Consider the following 19,107-nt stretch of genomic DNA (forward strand, 5'->3'; position numbering starts at 1 on the left):
GCGCATCGGGAGCCCCCCGGCCCTCGGGCACAGCACCTGTCGCCCATGGGTCATCATCCTCCGAAGAAAGCGGGACAACAGGGTCCTTGGGTCCTGGGTCGGCCACCCCTGCACCTGCTACCGTAGGTTCTGGTACTGCTGGAACCTCGGCCAATGGTCCGGGAACGACTGGCTCTTCTCCCAGCGCATCCAGGACGACCGGGCCATCTGCGGGAGGCTCCGGCACCACGAGGTCACCGTCAAAAGGACCGGAGACCACAGGCTCACCCGCTGGGGGATCTGGCACGACGGGCGCTTCTGGTGCAGGTGCTGGGGCCACTGGGTCGTCCCCCAAACCTCCACGGACAACTGAGTCGTCACCGAGGGAGTCGGCCACAAGTGGACATTCCTCTCGTGAGACCGGCAAGACTACCCACAGGCATCACGGCGCAGGTGGGACGGGGGCCACAGCTGATAGCCGAGAGACAACTGGACATTCGTCCCGAGAATCGTCGACAAGTGGCCACTCCGGTGAGGGCTCTGGCACAACAGGACCTTCTGGTGTAGGGTCCCGCACCACCCGGACACACGGTGGAAGTCCAGGCGCAACAGGTGCATCTGGCGTGGAGTCCGGCAACACCGAAGGCCCCGGTGGCGCATCGGGAGCCCCCCGGCCCTCGGGCACAGCACCTGGCGCCCATGGGTCATCACCATCCTCTGAAGAAAGGGGGACTACAGGGTCCTCGGGTCCTGGTTCGGCCACCACTGGACCCAGTGCCGAAGGGTCTGGAACTGCTGGATCCTCTCCCAGTGGTCTGGGAATGACTGGCACTTTTCCTCGAGGATCCAGGACGTCTGGGCCTTCTGCGGGAGACTCCGGCACCACGAGGTCACCGTCAAAAGTACAAGAGACCACAGGCTCACCCGCTGGGGGTCTGGCACGACGGGCGCTTCGGGTGCAGGTGCTGGGGCCACTGGGTCGTCCCCCAAACCGCCACGGACAACTGAGTCGTCACCGAGGGAGTCGGCCACAAGCGGACATTCCTCTCGTGAGACCGGCAAGACTACCCACAGGCATCACGGCGCAGGTGGGACGGGAGCCACGGCTGATAGCCGAGAGACAACTGGACATTCGTCCCGAGAATCGTCGACAAGTGGCCACTCCGGTGAGGGCTCTGGCACAACAGGACCATCTGGTGTAGGGTCCCGCACCACCCGGACACACGGTGGAAGTCCAGGCGCAACGGGTCCATCTGGCGTGGAGTCCGGCAGCACCCAAGGCCACGGTGGCGCATCGGGAGCCCCCCGGCCCTCGGGCACAGCACCTGTCGCCCATGGGTCATCATCCTCCGAAGAAAGCGGGACAACAGGGTCCTTGGGTCCTGGGTGGGCCACCACTGCACCCGCTACCGTAGGTTCTGGTACTGCCGGAACCTCGGCCAATGGTTCGGGAACGACTGGCTCTTCTCCCAGCGCATCCAGGACGACCGGGCCATCTGCGGGAGGCTCCGGCACCACGAGGTCACCGTCAAAAGGACCGGAGACCACGGGCTCACCCGCTGGGGGGTCTGGCACGACGGGCGCTTCGGGTGCAGGTGCTGGGGCCACTGGGTCGTCCCCAAACCGCCACGGACAACTGAGTCGTCACCGAGGGAGTCGGCCACAAGCGGACATTCCTCTCGTGAGACCGGCAAGACTACCCACAGGCATCACGGCGCAGGTGGGACGGGAGCCACAGCTGATAGCCGAGAGACAACTGGACATTCGTCCCGAGAATCGTCGACAAGTGGCCACTCCGGTGAGGGCTCTGGCACAACAGGACCTTCTGGTGTAGGGTCCCGCACCACCCGGACACACGGTGGAAGTCCAGGCGCAACAGGTGCATCTGGCGTGGAGTCCGGCAACACCCAAGGCCCCGGTGGCGCATCGGGAGCCCCCCGGCCCTCGGGCACAGCACCTGGCGCCCATGGGTCATCACCATCCTCTGAAGAAAGCGGGACAACAGGGTCCTCGGGTCCTGGGTCGGCCACCACTGGACCTGGTGCGAAGGGTCTGGAACTGCTGGATCCTCTCCCAATGGTCCGGGAACGACTGGCTCTTCTCCAGCGGGTCCAGGACGACTGGGCCATCTGCGGGAGGCTCCGGCACCACGAGGTCACCGTCAAAAGGACCGGAGACCACGGGCTCACCCGCTGGGGGGTCTGGCACGACGGGCGCTTCGGGTGCAGGTGCTGGGGCCACTGGGTCGTCCCCAAACCGCCACGGACAACTGAGTCGTCACCGAGGGAGTCGGCCACAAGCGGACATTCCTCTCGTGAGACCGGCAAGACTACCCACAGGCATCACGGCGCAGGTGGGACGGGAGCCACGGCTGATAGCCGAGAGACAACTGGACATTCGTCCCGAGAATCGTCGACAAGTGGCCACTCCGGTGAGGGCTCTGGCACAACAGGACCTTCTGGTGTAGGGTCCCGCACCACCCGGACACACGGTGGAAGTCCAGGCGCAACGGGTGCATCTGGCGTGGAGTCCGGCAGCACCCAAGGCCACGGTGGCGCATCGGGAGCCCCCCGGCCCTCGGGCACAGCACCTGTCGCCCATGGGTCATCATCCTCCGAAGAAAGCGGGACAACAGGGTCCTTGGGTCCTGGGTCGGCCACCACTGCACCCGCTACCGTAGGTTCTGGTACTGCTGGAACCTCGGCCAATGGTCCGGGAACGACTGGCTCTTCTCCCAGCGCATCCAGGACGACGGGGCCATCTGCGGGAGGCTCCGGCACCACGAGGTCTCCGTCAAAAGAACCGGAGACCACAGGCTCACCCGCTTGGGGGTCTGGCACGACGGGCGCTTCGGGTGCAGGTGCTGGGGCCACTGGGTCGTCTCCCAAACCGCCACGGACAACTGAGTCGTCACCGAGGGAGTCGGCCACAAGCGGACATTCCTCTCGTGAGACCGGCAAGACTACCCACAGGCATCACGGCGCAGGTGGGACGGGAGCCACGGCTGATAGCCGAGAGACAACTGGACATTCGTCCCGAGAATCGTCGACAAGTGGCCACTCCGGTGAGGGCTCTGGCACAACAGGACCATCTGGTGTAGGGTCCCGCACCACCCGGACACACGGTGGAAGTCCAGGCGCAACGGGTGCATCTGGCGTGGAGTCCGGCAACACCCAAGGCCCCGGTGGCGCATCGGGAGCCCCCCGGCCCTCGGGCACAGCACCTGGCGCCCATGGGTCATCACCATCCTCTGAAGAAAGCGGGACAACAGGGTCCTCGGGTCCTGGGTCGGCCACCACTGGACCTGGTGCCGAAGGGTCTGGAACTGCTGGATCCTCTCCCAATGGTCCGGGAACGACTGGCTCTTCTCCGAGCGATCCAGGACGACTGGGCCATCTGCGGGAGGCTCCGGCACCACGAGGTCACCGTCAAAAGGACCGGAGACCACGGGCTCACCCGCTGGGGGGTCTGGCACGACGGGCGCTTCGGGTGCAGGTGCTGGGGCCACTGGGTCGTCCCCAAACCGCCACGGACAACTGAGTCGTCACCGAGGGAGTCGGCCACAAGCGGACATTCCTCTCGTGAGACCGGCAAGACTACCCACAGGCATCACGGCGCAGGTGGGACGGGAGCCACAGCTGATAGCCGAGAGACAACTGGACATTCGTCCCGAGAATCGTCGACAAGTGGCCACTCCGGTGAGGGCTCTGGCACAACAGGACCATCTGGTGTAGGGTCCCGCACCACCCGGACACACGGTGGAAGTCCAGGCGCAACGGGTCCATCTGGCGTGGAGTCCGGCAACACCCAAGGCCACGGTGGCGCATCGGGAGCCCCCCGGCCCTCGGGCACAGCACCTGTCGCCCATGGGTCATCATCCTCTGAAGAAAGCGGGACAACAGGGTCCTTGGGTCCTGGGTCGGCCACCACTGCACCCGCTACCGTAGGTTCTGGTACTGCTGGAACCTCGGCCAATGGTCCGGGAACGACTGGCTCTTCTCCCAGCGCATCCAGGACGACGGGGCCATCTGGGGGAGGCTCCGGCACCACGAGGTCACCGTCAAAAGGACCGGAGACCACGGGCTCACCCGCTGGGGGGTCTGGCACCACGGGCGCTTCTGGTGCAGGTGCTGGGGCCACTGGGTCGTCCCCCAAACCGCCACGGACAACTGAGTCGTCACCGAGGGAGTCGGCCACAAGCGGACATTCCTCTCGTGAGACCGGCAAGACTACCCACAGGCATCACGGCGCAGGTGGGACGGGAGCCACGGCTGATAGCCGAGAGACAACTGGACATTCGTCCCGAGAATCGTCGACAAGTGGCCACTCCGGTGAGGGCTCTGGCACAACAGGACCATCTGGTGTAGGGTCCCGCACCACCCGGACACACGGTGGAAGTCCAGGCGCAACGGGTGCATCTGGCGTGGAGTCTGGCAACACCGAAGGCCCCGGTGGCGCATCGGGAGCCCCCCGGCCCTCGGGCACAGCACCTGCCGCCCATGGGTCATCACCATCCTCTGAAGAAAGCGGGACAACAGGGCCCTCGGGTCCTGGGTTGGCCACCACTGCACCCGCTACCGTAGGTTCTGGAAGTGCTGGAACCTCGCCCAATGGTCCGGGAACGACTGGCTCTTCTCCCAGCGCATCCAGGACGACGGGGCCATCTGCGGGAGGCTCCGGCACCACGAGGTCACCGTCAAAAGGACCGGAGACCACAGGCTCACCCGCTGGGGGGTCTGGCACGACGGGCGCTTCTGGTGCAGGTGCTGGGGCCACTGGGTCGTCCCCCAAACCGCCACGGACAACTGAGTCGTCACCGAGGGAGTCGGCCACAAGCGGACATTCCTCTCGTGAGACCGGCAAGACTACCCACAGGCATCACGGCGCAGGTGGGACGGGAGCCACAGCTGATAGCCGAGAGACAACTGGACATTCGTCCCGAGAATCGTCGACAAGTGGCCACTCCGGTGAGGGCTCTGGCACAACAGGACCTTCTGGTGTAGGGTCCCGCACCACCCGGACACACGGTGGAAGTCCAGGCGCAACAGGTGCATCCGGCGTGGAGTCCGGCAACACCGAAGGCCCCGGTGGCGCATCGGGAGCCCCCCGGCCCTCGGGCACAGCACCTGGCGCCCATGGGTCATCACCATCCTCTGAAGAAAGGGGGACAACAGGGTCCTCGGGTCCTGGTTCGGCCACCACTGGACCCAGTGCCGAAGGGTCTGGAACTGCTGGATCCTCTCCCAATGGTCCGGGAACGACTGGCTCTTCTCCTCGGGATCCAGGACGACTGGGCCATCTGCGGGAGGCTCCGGCACCACGAGGTCACCGTCAAAAGGAGGAGACCACAGGCTCACCCGCTGGGGGGTCTGGCACGACGGGCGCTTCGGGTGCAGGTGCTGGGGCCACTGGGTCGTCCCCCAAACCGCCACGGACAACTGAGTCGTCACCGAGGGAGTCGGCCACAAGCGGACATTCCTCTCGTGAGACCGGCAAGACTACCCACAGGCATCACGGCGCAGGTGGGACGGGAGCCACAGCTGATAGCCGAGAGACAACTGGACATTCGTCCCGAGAATCGTCGACAAGTGGCCACTCCGGTGAGGGCTCCGGCACAACAGGACCTTCTGGTGTAGTGACCCGCACTACCCGGACACACGGTGGAAGTCCAGGCGCAACGGGTCCATCTGGCGTGGAGTCCGGCAACACCCAAGGCCCGGTGGCGCATCGGGAGCCCCCCGGCCCTCGGGCACAGCACCTGTCGCCCATGGGTCATCATCCTCTGAAGAAAGCGGGACAACAGGGTCCTTGGGTCCTGGGTCGGCCACCACTGCACCTGCTACCGTAGGTTCTGGTACTGCTGGAACCTCGGCCAATGGTTCGGGAACGACTGGCTCTTCTCCCAGCGCATCCAGGACGACCGGGCCATCTGCGGGAGGCTCCGGCACCACGAGGTCACCGTCAAAAGGACCAGAGACCACAGGCTCACCCGCTGGGGGTCTGGCACGACGGGCGCTTCTGGTGCAGGTGCTGGGGCCACTGGGTCGTCCCCCAAACCGCCACGGACAACTGAGTCGTCACCGAGGGAGTCGGCCACAAGCGGACATTCCTCTCGTGAGACCGGCAAGACTACCCACAGGCATCACGGCGCAGGTGGGACGGGAGCCACGGCTGATAGCCGAGAGACAACTGGACATTCGTCCCGAGAATCGTCGACAAGTGGCCACTCCGGTGAGGGCTCTGGCACAACAGGACCTTCTGGTGTAGGGTCCCGCACCACCCGGACACACGGTGGAAGTCCAGGCGCAACAGGTGCATCTGGCGTGGAGTCCGGCAACACCCAAGGCCCCGGTGGCGCATCGGGAGCCCCCCGGCCCTCGGGCACAGCACCTGGCGCCCCTGGGTCATCACCATCCTCTGAAGAAAGCGGGACAACAGGGTCCTCGGGTCCTGCGTCGGCCACCACTGGACCCGGTGCCGAAAGTTCTGGAACTGCTGGATCCTCTCCCAATGGTCCGGGAACGACTGGCTCTTCTCCGAGCGGGTCCAGGACGACTGGGCCATCTGCGGGAGGCTCCGGCACCACGAGGTCTCCGTCAAAAGAACCGGAGACCACAGGCTCACCCGCTGGGGGGTCTGGCACGACGGGCGCTTCGGGTGCAGGTGCTGGGGCCACTGGGTCGTCCCCCAAACCGCCACGGACAACTGAGTCGTCACCGAGGGAGTCGGCCACAAGCGGACATTCCTCTCGTGAGACCGGCAAGACTACCCACAGGCATCACGGCGCAGGTGGGACGGGAGCCACGGCTGATAGCCGAGAGACAACTGGACATGCGTCCCGAGAATCGTCGACAAGTGGCCACTCCGGTGAGGGCTCTGGCACAACAGGACCATCTGGTGTAGGGTCCCGCACCACCCGGACACACGGTGGAAGTCCAGGCGCAACGGGTCCATCTGGCGTGGAGTCCGGCAGCACCCAAGGCCCCGGTGGCGCATCGGGAGCCCCCCGGCCCTCGGGCACAGCACCTGTCGCCCATGGGTCATCATCCTCTGAAGAAAGCGGGACAACAGGGTCCTTGGGTCCTGGGTCGGCCACCACTGCACCCGCTACCGTAGGTTCTGGTACTGCCGGAACCTCGGCCAATGGTTCGGGAACGACTGGCTCTTCTCCCAGCGCATCCAGGACGACCGGGCCATCTGCGGGAGGCTCCGGCACCACGAGGTCACCGTCAAAAGGACCGGAGACCACGGGCTCACCCGCTGGGGGTCTGGCACGACGGGCGCTTCGGGTGCAGGTGCTGGGGCCACTGGGTCGTCCCCCAAACCGCCACGGACAACTGAGTCGTCACCGAGGGAGTCGGCCACAAGCGGACATTCCTCTCGTGAGACCGGCAAGACTACCCACAGGCATCACGGCGCAGGTGGGACGGGAGCCACAGCTGATAGCCGAGAGACAACTGGACATTCGTCCCGAGAATCGTCGACAAGTGGCCACTCCGGTGAGGGCTCTGGCACAACAGGACCATCTGGTGTAGGGTCCCGCACCACCCGGACACACGGTGGAAGTCCAGGCGCAACGGGTGCATCTGGCGTGGAGTCTGGCAACACCGAAGGCCCCGGTGGTGCATCGGGAGCCCCCCGGCCCTCGGGCACAGCACCTGGCGCCCATGGGTCATCACCATCCTCTGAAGAAAGCGGGACAACAGGGTCCTCGGGTCCTGGGTCGGCCACTACTGGAACTGGTGGCGAAGGGTCTGGAACTGCTGGATCCTCTCCCAATGGTCCGGGAACGACTGGCTCTTCTCTGAGCGGGTCCAGGACGACTGGGCCATCTGCGGGAGGCTCCGGCACCACGAGGTCACCGTCAAAAGGACAGGAGACCACGGGCTCACCCGCTGGGGGGTCTGGCACGACGGGCGCTTCTGGTGCAGGTGCTGGGGCCACTGGGTCGTCCCCCAAACCGCCACGGACAACTGAGTCGTCACCGAGGGAGTCGGCCACAAGCGGACATTCCTCTCGTGAGACCGGCAAGACTACCCACAGGCATCACGGCGCTGGTGGGACGGGAGCCACGGCTGATAGCCGAGAGACAACTGGACATTCGTCCCGAGAATCGTCGACAAGTGGCCACTCCGGTGAGGGCTCTGGCACAACAGGACCTTCTGGTGTAGGGTCCCGCACCACCCGGACACACGGTGGAAGTCCAGGCGCAACGGGTCCATCTGGCGTGGAGTCCGGCAGCACCCAAAGCCCCGGTGGCTCATCGGGAGCCCCCCGGCCCTCGGGCACAGCACCTGCCGCCCATGGGTCATCACCATCCTCTGAAGAAAGGGGGACTACAGGGTCCTCGGGTCCTGGTTCGGCCACCACTGGACCCAGTGCCGAAGGGTCTGGAACTGCTGGATCCTCTCCCAGTGGTCTGGGAATGACTGGCTCTTTTCCTCGAGGATCCAGGACGTCTGGGCAATCTGCGGGAGACTCCGGCACCACGAGGTCACCGTCAAAAGTACAAGAGACCACAGGCTCACCAGCTGGGGGGTCTGGCACGACGGGCTCTTCGGGTGCAGGTGCTGGGGCCACTGGGTCGTCCCCCAAACCGCCACGGACAACTGAGTCGTCACCGAGGGAGTCGGCCACAAGCGGACATTCCTCTCGTGAGACCGGCAAGACTACCCACAGGCATCACGGCGCAGGTGGGACGGGAGCCACGGCTGATAGCCGAGAGACAACTGGACATTCGTCCCGAGAATCGTCGACAAGTGGCCACTCCGGTGAGGTATCTGGCACAACAGGACCATCTGGTGTAGGGACCCGCACCACCCGGACACACGGTGGAAGTCCAGGCGCAACAGGTGCATCTGGCGTGGAGTCCGGCAACACCCAAGGCCCCGTTGCTGCATCGGGAGCCCCCCGGCCCTCGGGCACAGCACCTGGCGCCCATGGGTCATCATCCTCCGAAGAAAGCGGGACAACGGGGTCCTCGGGTCCTGCGTCGGCCACCACTGGACCCGGTGCCGAAGGGTCTGGAACTGCTGGATCCTCTCCCAATGGTCCGGGAACGACTGGGTCTTCTCCGAGCGGGTCCAGGACGACTGGGCCATCTGCGGGAGGCTCCGGCACCACGAGGTCACCGTCAAAAGGACCGGAGACCACGGGCTCACCCGCTGGGGGGTCTGGCACGACGGGCGCTTCGGGTGCAGGTTCTGGGGCCACTGGGTCGTCCCCCAAACCGCCACGGACAACTGAGTCATCACCGAGTGAGTCGGCCACAAGTGGACATTCCTCTCGTGAGACCGGCAAGACTACCCACAGGCATCACGGCGCAGGTGGGACGGGAGCCACGGCTGATAGCCGAGAGACAACTGGACATTCGTCCCGAGAATCGTCGTCAAGTGGCCACTCCGGTGAGGGCTCTGGCACAACAGGACCATCTGGTGTAGGGACCCGCACTACCCGGACACACGGTGGAAGTCCAGGCGCAACGGGTGCATCTGGCGTGGAGTCCGGCAGCACCCAAGGCCCTGGTGGCGCATCGGGAGCCCCCTGGCCCTCGGGTACAGCACCTGGTGCCCCTGGGTCATCACCATCCTCTGAAGAAAGCCGGACAACAGGGCACTCGGTTTCCGGTTCCGCCACCACTGCACCAGGTGCCGAGGGGTCTGGAACTGCTGGATCCTCACCCAATGGTCCGGAAACGACTGGCTCTTCGCCGAGCGGATCGTGGGCAAGTGGGCCATCAGCTGCACCCTCAGACTCCTCCATTGATTTTTCAAATGTGATAACCACCTCTTCTTGGTCTTCTATTGGGGAGCTTGAAAACATGGTAACCTTGTCTGCAGGTGAGTTATGTTTCTGAACTTGTAGTTAATGAACAAATTTTCTTTTTCTGTTTTGTTTTTTAAATATTTATTTTTTTTTCTTAATTGAAATTTGTGGGCTAACTTACTCAGTTTGGTAATCATAATTTATTTTATTTTAATCCTTTGATCTTTAGAAAAATTTGTACTTTATCCTTGTATTGTCTTTTCCATTTGACAACTTGCAGTAGATGGGACTTGAGAGCTTCCTCGTATTTGTGGGCGAATCTCCACTGTAGCTTCCGTCTCTGGTCCTGCCCTGCTGGGAGCCAGGTTCAGTTCTCCTGTATGGAGTAATGGAAGTAGAGCGTGATTGTGACCCATTTGGGATCTGAGTTTTGGGCAGTTAACAAAGGACCAACTTTTGGGAAAGGGTGATTCGAGATATGTTATACTGTTACCATGTGAACTTGAAATTTATTTATTAATGACCGTAAGTTTTGTATTTTAATCATTAATGATGTCTAGATAACAATTACCTCTTTAACTAGTGACAACTGAAGCACCCAATGGAGAAGCCTCAGTAGCAGGTCAGCGCACAGCCAGCTTCACCACACCTGTAATGTCAGGTGAGTGCGGAGGTGAACTGTCCATGCAGGTTGGAGCTCAATGTAAGCTTCTCTGAAATATCAATACTGAATTGTGCCATTTTTTTGGTGCATGTTTTTGCTGTTGTGTCACAATGGAAGAATAGAAAACTGCCTTCCCAGCGCCCCTTCTGTCACTAGATAGATCTTAAACTACAATGTCAGAAACAAGCCTTCTAAAGCAACAGCTACGAACACTCACTATGCAATATACTCTTCTATTATGAACATGTGATTTTGTCAGCAGCTGGGAGCTGCATAGTATTTTTATCCACAGTTTCAGATGATTTAGACCGAGATATTTAGTCAGCAGATGCAAGTGAGGGTGCTTGGCACTGCAGCCTGACCCTCACCTCATGTTCTCTTCAGCAGCAGTGGTATAAGCAGGTTACGGAAGAAGGACAGAGTAAACCATGTTTTCTTCTTGGCAAGAAAATATGCTGAGTATGGAGTGACTTGATTATTGTGTTTTTAATGAATACAGAGGCACTTGATCTATTTTGTGACTTCCTATGATTAGTCAGGTGAATGGCCATTTACACTCTCTCTCCCAAGCCATCTCTACCGACTTGAATCAGTGAGATAAGCCCTTCTCGGAATGACACACTTGTGCTTTTTTTTTTTTTTTTTAAATAGAGGCATGTTTTATTTATTTGTTTGTTTGTTTGTTTGTTTTTGTTTATACATGCACTGGGTACAGTCAGAAGCGCGGGAGGGTGAGAGAATTCACCAGAGCCAGAGCAGGGAGCAGAGCAGGCAGAAGGACCGAAGTCCACTGCTGAGGGGAGCAGCGGGCGGCAGGAGAGGTCTGCGCGCCATGCGGGACCCTCCTCTGGTGGCCGGGGAGCAGCTGGGGATCGAACCGGCGCCACAGAGGCCGCGGGCAGCTTTGCAACCCAGCGCTCAACCGCTGCGCCACCAGGGAGGCCCAGACACACTTGTGCTTTGAAATAACACCTTATAGACCAGGGCAGCTGTCACACTGATGTGACTATATAAGATGAATTAAAACAAATTCTCTCTGAAAACCTGAATGTGCTCTCTCCTTAACAGGCTCAGAGAGCGGAGTCCCTCCAGATCTCATTGTCGGTGAGTAGGGCTTGATGGCTGTGAACATGCCCTGTGCAGTGCAGCTAGGAATGCCTGTTTCATGCCAACCCTGACCCAGATCTAAGGGGCTGTGGTATTTTCCCCAAAATACGATCTCATGTGAGCAAATCTTTATGAATGGAGACAAACCAGAAGTGAATATTTGTAAATATATTTGTGTTTTTAAATTTCAGAGCCATCAAGACAGCCTGAGGTAACAGGTGAGGAAACAGGAGACAATAAGTGTTTGATGGAAAAATGGGGTCAGAGTAACTACAACTAAAAACAAAACAGCAGAAGGCTCAGAGGTCTAGTAAGAGGCGTGGGCATCAGGTTGCACCAGCAAGGGCTACCCCTTCTGATGTCATAACAAAGGCTTACATGTGATGAAATTCTACACTTGTGTGCAAATGCACAAGTACATAAATACAAAAACAACTCCAGAATTCTCCCTCTTGATCAGGAAAGAAAGGACCTTATTTCTCACACATGGGTGTCCCTTGCCAGTGCTGTTTCCAGAGGGTGGGAGTGGGAGGGGAAAGCTTTATTGGAGACTGGTGTCTTTTTATTTTTAGAAAATATTTATTTATTTAGGCATACAAGAACCGGGGTGCAGATCAGAGGTGCGGGTGGTGAGAGGACTCCCCAGAGACAGACTGGGGAGCAGAACAGGCAGATCCACTGAAATCCACTGCTCTGAGGGGAGCAGCGGGGAGACGGGAGAGGTCTGGGGCACCCTGTGAGTATCTCCCTGGCTGGGGATGCACTCAGCCTGCAGCAGTGACAGCCTGAGAATTCGACCCCTAGGCCGCGGGGAGGCCCCGATGGGTGTGCTTTTAAACTTCATTTTAAAAGAGAAGCAACACGAGCGTGTCTGGAACGTCCCCCTGCCTCCTGGCCCCTGGCGTCCTGTCACGACCCAGCCCAGGGAGGCGTCGCCTGTCTATGCACGGCCCCCATGGGTGGGGCAAGATCCCAGGCCGCCCATCCTCTCTGGATGCAGAGCAGGCTCCGGGGCGGCGGGCCTGGGCTGGGAGCTGGCCAGGGCGGACGCTGCCTCTGGGGGGTCGGGCAGTGGGGGAGCAACCACGGCTCAGCCTTGCGTCCTGGCCCTCGGCCAGCTCAGGGTCTGCCATGGCCCCGCCCCTGGCAGCGGTCAGGAGCCCAAGGGCTGAGATTGGCGGGTGTGGGGCCAGCCTCGAGGGGTGCCCGGGCAGGGGGTCCCTGGAGCCCGTGCAGGCCAGAGTCGCGTCCCCTGCCTCCCTCTGCATTGCGGGTGCCTCCGTGGGAGCTCCCGGAGTAGCCGCTGCTGCTGGTGTCTCTGCCGCAGGTAACCAGGCAGCTCGGAGCCGCCGACCTTGGCGCCCCAGGCTGCTGCCCACGCCTGAGGTGGCCTCTGGGAGAGAAGCGCCAGTGAGGGGCTGCGGGCTGGCTGGGCTCCGGGAGCTGCGTGGGGCACCGCTGTGGGCGCGCCTTGGCTCTGGACTTTGCTGGCGGCTCTGGGTCGGGCGGGCCCGTGGCCCCGTGTCCATCTCCCCGTGCTCCCGGGAGTGGGCCTGGCCGGGACCCCGTGGGCCTGTCCCCGCCTCGCGCCGGGACACGCCCCTGGGAAGACGTGGGCATGACCGTCCGCTTCTTTCTTCTCAGAAACCCCCGGAGAAGCAACGGAAAACCAAGGACACACGACGGGTCAGTATGGGGAGCCTGGCCCCGGGCGCTGGCTGCGTGTGGGCGTCTGTGGCCCTGAAGCCACAGGCTCCACGGGCGCAAGGCCATCCAGGCAGGCGCCCCCTCCAGCACGTTCCCCCCCAGCCCGAGGACTCGCGTGGCGGGGTGCAGGGAGGTGGTGGGGTGCAGGGAGGTGGCGGGGTGCAGGCAGGTGGTAGGGTGCGGGCTGGGCGCAGGCTGGGTGCGGGGAGCTGGCTGGGCACGGGGAGCTGGCTGGGCATGGTGCTGAGGCTGGCCCACAAGGAGGGGCTGTGTCGGGGGCAGAGGTGGGCACGCGGAGGCTATCCAGGCTCCCCAGACCCGGGGCTCTGAAGCAGAGTCTGCCGCACTGGGGCGTCCCGGCCGCCGGCCTTGGTACGGGCTGCAGCTCCTCCAGGAAAGGTGGCTCCGGATCTGCGTCTCAGCTGGTTCCTCTGGGCGCCGTGGCTGCCGGTTCTTCCCTTCCTGCAGGAGCCACGGGCCCGCGGAGGTGCTGCTGCTCCTGTGCAGCCTTGCTCTTTATTTACTCTGAGCTTGGCAGGGACGGAACAGGGACCTGGTGTTTGGCTTGGAATCTGGGTTTGACTTCGGGTGCCCAGCCGTGGCTTGCGGAGCCGCTCCTGGGCGGGGGTGGGGGGCACAGCATGAGGCAGGGTGTGGCCTCACAGCCCACAGGGACATGTGCCCTGTGGCCGGGCCTGCCCCCAGAGCCACCTCGGAACTGCCGTGGGAGCCACGCACCTGCAAGCTGGGGCGGCGCCTGGTCCTGGTCCCCGCCAGAGCCAGACGTGAGGCAGGGCGCGTCTGTGGAGACTCTGCTGTGGCCATCATGGTCAGCACAGGCCACCCTGGCCGCACTTCCCTGGGCCAAGAGACTAACGTGCTTTTCTCCACACAGGCTGCCCCACGCCCCTGCCGCCACCTCCAGGTATGCCCCGCCAGCTCTGCAGCGCCCCACGCCCCAGCTTCTGGCTGCGCCTTAGCGTTGTGGCTGGGCGGGCAGCAGCTGGGGCCTCCCAGCCGCGCTGCGCCCCCGCCCTGGGAAGTGGTCTGAGCTGCCTGCCTGGCCAGACATGTGTCCTGGGGCCATGGGCCTGTGAGGGCCCCGGGTCACCAGTGCTGGGAGACGCGTCGCCGTGGGGGCTTCTTGGACCGGCAGCTCCAGGCGTTTCTGTTCTGAGGACAAAGCAAGAAAGATCTGGGTTAGCTGGATCCTGTAAATGTGGGGTACTCAGCCCCGCTAGTCTCCAGCCAGTTGGCTGATGGCAGCGAAAGGCCCCCTGTCGTTCACCCTCTTCACCCCTGATGGGCGAAGGGGCTTGCCGAGAAACGCAGGTGACCCCAGATGCAGCTGAGACAGGCCTCACTGGAGAGTTGGGAGCAGGTCTCAGCCGCCCGCACGGCCACACACCCACACGCCCGTGTTCCCTCTTAGCCTCAAAAGGTTTACTGGTCTAAATTCCACAAGGATGGGTCCAATTAATACGAAAGTTTGAGGACGAAATTTCCATCATTTCCATTCCAGTAACAGGCACCGATGCCTGTTAAGAGACCCCGCACTGGAGCATCCAGCCGTGGCCTCACGTAGCAGGCCCGGAATCTGTCCCTGCACAGATGGACGTCCCCTAAATGGGAGTGCTCAGGGCCCTTCAGGGCCCTGTGTGTCGGGGAGGCCTGGGTGCTCCCTCCGGGGAGCGGGATCTGGGCGTGTCACCGGCAGGCCCTGGGGAGCAGTGGGCTCAGGCTAGGTAGTAGGGTGTCCATAGCCGGACACCCTCAGTCAGGGGCTTTTCTTGCAAGCTGATGGGGGATGCCCCGCATTCCCAGGCAAGCAGACTGAGGTCCCAACTGTTGGTGGGCTGCTTGGGGGGAGGGGCTGGACCTGACACGTGGCCTGAGCTCCTGTCAGTGGGTGTCGGCTGCCCGCTGGGGACCCGCCAGGAGCAGAGGGCTCCGTTTTGCCTGATCTAATCACTAATGCCCCCCGTTTCATGCTGACAGTGTGCCACGGCCCCCTGGGAGAGGAGAAATCGGTAAGTCCACTGCTCGCTGCCCTGCCCATGCTGGCCACCCGTCCTGGCTGGCCAGGAGTCTAACCTAGCATTGCGCCCACAGCCTGGAGACACCTGGACAGTCAGCTGCCACAGGTGCACCTGCTCTAAGGCCCGGTCTGTGGCCTGCAGGCCACTGGAGTGCCTGCCCCTGCCCACCTGTGGGCCTGGCGAGAGGCTGGTGACGTTCAAGGCCAATGAAACCTGCTGTGAGATCGGCCACTGTGGTGCGTACACGGCACGACCCCGGGTGGAGTGAGCCGCCTCCTCACCCAGGACTGAGAGGCTCTCGCTGGGCAGGGTGGATGGTCACCCAGACAGGGCCCCTCTCCTGGGGGAGACCCAGCCAGGGCAGCCGAGACTGTGACGGCCGATCCATGGAAATGGGGCTATGGAAGGGCTGGTCACTGGTATGACCTCACACACGTGTTCTGCAGTGTTTATGTAGGATCGCAGTGTTTATGTAGGATCGAACCATACATATGTTTTTCAGAGCCGAGAACATGCCTGTTCAACAATGTTGACTATGAGGTGAGGCCATGTCACTTTGCAGTGTTTTTAGTAACAGAGTCATTAATAAGTAGGGGCTGTCGCGGCTCACAGGAGGAAACTGACGGGCCATTCTGCCTTCCTCCCTCCCTCCTCCAGGTCGGCGCCTCCTTCGAGGACCCCAGCAATCCCTGCGTCTCCTATGCCTGCCAGGACACGGGCCTCTCAGCGCGGGTGCAGACCTGCCCCAAGCAGATGTGGTGTGCAGAGGTGCGTGCCCAGTGGGGCGCAGACAGCCAGGGGCCCCAGCTTCCATGCCAGAGATACTGCCTGTCATTACTAAGCATGATTTCCATATCAAAGGGCATTTTTCCAGGTTCTGGAAAGTAAGAAAGTAGTCCATTGTTCTTCTAGAAGAACTTTATTCTAGAAGAATAGAAAGCATGTTGCTATTTCATTATTATTTTAAAAGATTTATTCATGCATCCAAGAACTGGGGAGCAGAACAGGTCGATCTACTGAAACCCACTGCTGAGGGGAGCAGCAGGAAAACAGGAGAGGTCTACTGTGCCATGTGGGTCAGCTCCCTGGCCGGGATTGAACTCAGGCCGCAAAGCCTGGCAATAGCTTGATAGCACTGAGACTTTAACCCCTGCACCACCAGGGAGGCTTCACATTGCTATTTTTAAACAACAAAAACAAGTCCCAGAGTCAGTGAGATAATCATTTTCTATGAAAATACAGATTTTCATAAAATCACAAATATGTCTGCTACTCAGGCAAGGCAGCTGGATTAATTAGTGCTGACATCTAAGTCACAGAGGAAGGCTTGCACTTAACTCGGTCTCTTTCCGAGGAGATAACTGGTCAGAGGGTCCAGGCTGTGCTGTGGTTTGGGTTTCTGAGTTGGTGGATTTTTGCACTGTGTGGCGCTGGCAGGCGTGCGATGAGGTGCTGTCTGAGAAACAGCCTGTCGGGGCACCGCTCTTCAGTGACATTATTTTGAAAATATTTTTCAATTAAATGAAATGAAGAGTCCTGTATTATTTTAAGAGAACTTAGTCTGTGTCATGTCCCTTTCCTGCCAGGGCTGAAAGCCTATGGTCTCGCTACGCTGGCTGAGCCCCCAGCTGCTGCAGGCCGCCTGCACCTCTTACCCCCCGGCGGCCGCAGCAGCCCTGTCCCACGTGGCGTCGCTAAGGAGGCGTTATCTGTGGATGCGTACAGAGGTTTTTAATCTTTCTTTTTTTCTTATTTCTTTAGGAAGACAGAGTCTATGATTCAAACAAATGCTGCTACACATGTAAGTAAACCTCAGCCCCGGCGGAGGTGATGCCAGTGGTGATGAAATATGTTTCTTCAGGGGCAGCTAATGACCAGGGTGTTCCTGGTTCCGTCACCCGAGGCTGTGTCTGCTCCGTGTATTCCAGTCACTCGCCCATCTTGGTCGCCATGTTCTTAGACACCACTGGTGTCTAAGGGGGACACTTAACTTCTGCCCCACTCCCCTTGGTCCCACCCACCCCCTCCCCCTAGTCCCAGGCGCTCATCTCAGAGCATCAGTGGCTTTAGTGAGTATCCAGCAGCCACCCAGCTGAGCGTGGAGAGAGTAGACCCGGCTCCACGGCTGCCCTCACCGCCTGTCAGGAGGCTGAGGCTGAGCTGTGGAGCCCCCTCTGATGCTTCATCCTGCCCTAGGCAAGCCGAGCTGTAGGGCTGCCCCGGTGAACGTGACCGTGCAGTTCGGAGGCTGCAGGAGGCGGGTGGAGATGGCGCTGTGCAAAGGAGACTGCCGGAGGACCCCACGGTGAGTCCACCGCCCAGGCTGGGAGCCCTGAAACAGCGCGGAAACACTTCACATAAGAGCTGTGACCAGAGCCTGATAAAACAAATACCTGAAGTATTGAGAGAACACTGAAAAGCACAACATTTCAAATAGTGCTGAATCAATTTCAGCGCTTCTCTTGAGTGTATCACAGAACATGGCCGGGCCTGTGTTTTCATATAGCAACAGCAGAGAGCTCACTCTTGGTAGGGTGTTTTTAACCTGAATTGCAGGCATACACACGATTTTCCTTTCATGTGTAGATTGGTACATGGAGAATAATAATTTGGTATTATAATAATTTGGTATTAAGATGCTTATTTTTTAATATATTCATTTTTTTTTTTTTGCATAGAACTGAGCTGTAGGCCAGAGATGCAGGGGTGGGGTGAGAGGATTCTCCAGAGACAGAGTGGGGAGCAGAGCAGGCAGATCCACTGAAATCCACTGCTGAGCAGCAGGGAGACAGGAGAGGTCTGCTGTGCCCTGTGGGTCAGCTCCCTGGGGGGATCACAATCAGGCTGCAGGGGTGACAGCCTGACACTCAGCCTCAAGGCGCCAGGGAGGCCCTAAGAGGTGCATTGAAAGATGCACTTTGCTTTGTCTCTTGCACCTTTGTGCTGTAAATATGAGACCCTGAGCCCCACTTTGGGTGTCTTTTGTTCTTACACAGGAGTTACCCTGAGCCACTTGAGTTTAGGGAGGGGCAGCAAGCTGGAGGCTGCTGGGCTGGCTGGAAACTTGCCACATCACCTGGACAGTTAGAACTGGAGCATTGACCTCAACGTGTTGCAAAATACATTCCAAAAATACCCGTAACCTTTTTCCTTTCAGGTACAATTATGACATGTTCCAGTTAGAAAATTCGTGCCACTGCTGCCAGGCTGAGGCCTACGAGCTGAGAGACATCGCTTTGGACTGTCCAGACGGCAGCACCAAGGCCTACACATACAGGCACGTCACGGGCTGCTCCTGCAGGGACCCGTGCCAGGCGGCCCTCGCCCAGCAGGCCCTGGCCCCGCCGGCCCTGGCCTCTGGCAGGTCGCGGTGACCCGCAGCTGTGGGCGGCGGCTAGTCATTTCCTGAGCGAGCAAGCCCGACGCTGGAGAGTGACAACAGCGATCCCTTCGGCGCCGAGAGTGACTCTCACGATGCTGTATTTCCCTCGGTGACTGGATCTGAAAATAAAGAGTGTGGCAGCAGCGGGGCCTCCGTGCTCACTGCGGGTCCGGCGTCGCGCGTCCGGGAGCGGCGGTTGGGCCGGCTGCCCTGCCCGCCCAGCCCGGCCGCCACCCGCGGCCTCCCCACCCCGGGGCCGGGTCCCGCGTCTCCAGCTCCCCGCAGGGCCCGCGCCGCCCCTCCCGCTTCCCTCCGCACCCGCGGGCGCCACGTGACCGCGGCCGTCACGTGTACTCGGCGCGGGCGCCACGGGGGCGTCGGGCCCCGCGGGAGCGGCTGAAGCCGCTTCAGTCCTGTCGTGAGCCCGGGCGGCCCTCAGGACGGCGCGGGCCGACCCAGACTGA

The 19,107-nt window shown here is 61.0% G+C and overlaps 1 protein-coding gene across 1 annotated transcript in view; it reads left to right on the forward strand.

Moving 5' to 3' along the window:
- LOC119247122 (uncharacterized) overlaps window positions 1–18,799 on the forward strand; it is a 49,914-nt gene extending 31,115 nt beyond the window's left edge. Inside the window, exons 37-62 of the mRNA XM_037513335.2 lie at window positions 127–306; window positions 703–881; window positions 1,054–1,145; window positions 1,252–2,207; window positions 2,447–2,839; window positions 2,941–3,043; window positions 3,236–3,474; window positions 3,927–4,106; window positions 4,563–4,713; window positions 4,983–5,579; window positions 5,886–6,006; window positions 6,119–6,210; window positions 6,464–6,642; window positions 7,036–9,818; window positions 10,328–10,405; window positions 11,477–11,512; window positions 11,707–11,733; window positions 13,160–13,201; window positions 14,118–14,147; window positions 15,221–15,252; window positions 15,335–15,497; window positions 15,764–15,801; window positions 15,919–16,029; window positions 17,023–17,062; window positions 17,458–17,566; window positions 18,419–18,799. Coding sequence (XP_037369232.1) covers window positions 127–306; window positions 703–881; window positions 1,054–1,145; window positions 1,252–2,207; window positions 2,447–2,839; window positions 2,941–3,043; window positions 3,236–3,474; window positions 3,927–4,106; window positions 4,563–4,713; window positions 4,983–5,579; window positions 5,886–6,006; window positions 6,119–6,210; window positions 6,464–6,642; window positions 7,036–9,818; window positions 10,328–10,405; window positions 11,477–11,512; window positions 11,707–11,733; window positions 13,160–13,201; window positions 14,118–14,147; window positions 15,221–15,252; window positions 15,335–15,497; window positions 15,764–15,801; window positions 15,919–16,029; window positions 17,023–17,062; window positions 17,458–17,566; window positions 18,419–18,635 — 7,168 coding nt within the window. The 3' untranslated portion in view covers window positions 18,636–18,799. The remainder of the gene's footprint in view (window positions 1–126; window positions 307–702; window positions 882–1,053; window positions 1,146–1,251; window positions 2,208–2,446; window positions 2,840–2,940; window positions 3,044–3,235; window positions 3,475–3,926; window positions 4,107–4,562; window positions 4,714–4,982; window positions 5,580–5,885; window positions 6,007–6,118; window positions 6,211–6,463; window positions 6,643–7,035; window positions 9,819–10,327; window positions 10,406–11,476; window positions 11,513–11,706; window positions 11,734–13,159; window positions 13,202–14,117; window positions 14,148–15,220; window positions 15,253–15,334; window positions 15,498–15,763; window positions 15,802–15,918; window positions 16,030–17,022; window positions 17,063–17,457; window positions 17,567–18,418) is intronic.
- Window positions 18,800–19,107: the final 308 nt, after the last annotated feature.

The sequence above is a fragment of the Talpa occidentalis genome, unplaced genomic scaffold (genome assembly GCF_014898055.3).
Source record: "Talpa occidentalis isolate TD23 unplaced genomic scaffold, MPIMG_talOcc4v2.1 talOcc4.16, whole genome shotgun sequence".
Lineage (NCBI taxonomy): Eukaryota > Metazoa > Chordata > Mammalia > Eulipotyphla > Talpidae > Talpa > Talpa occidentalis.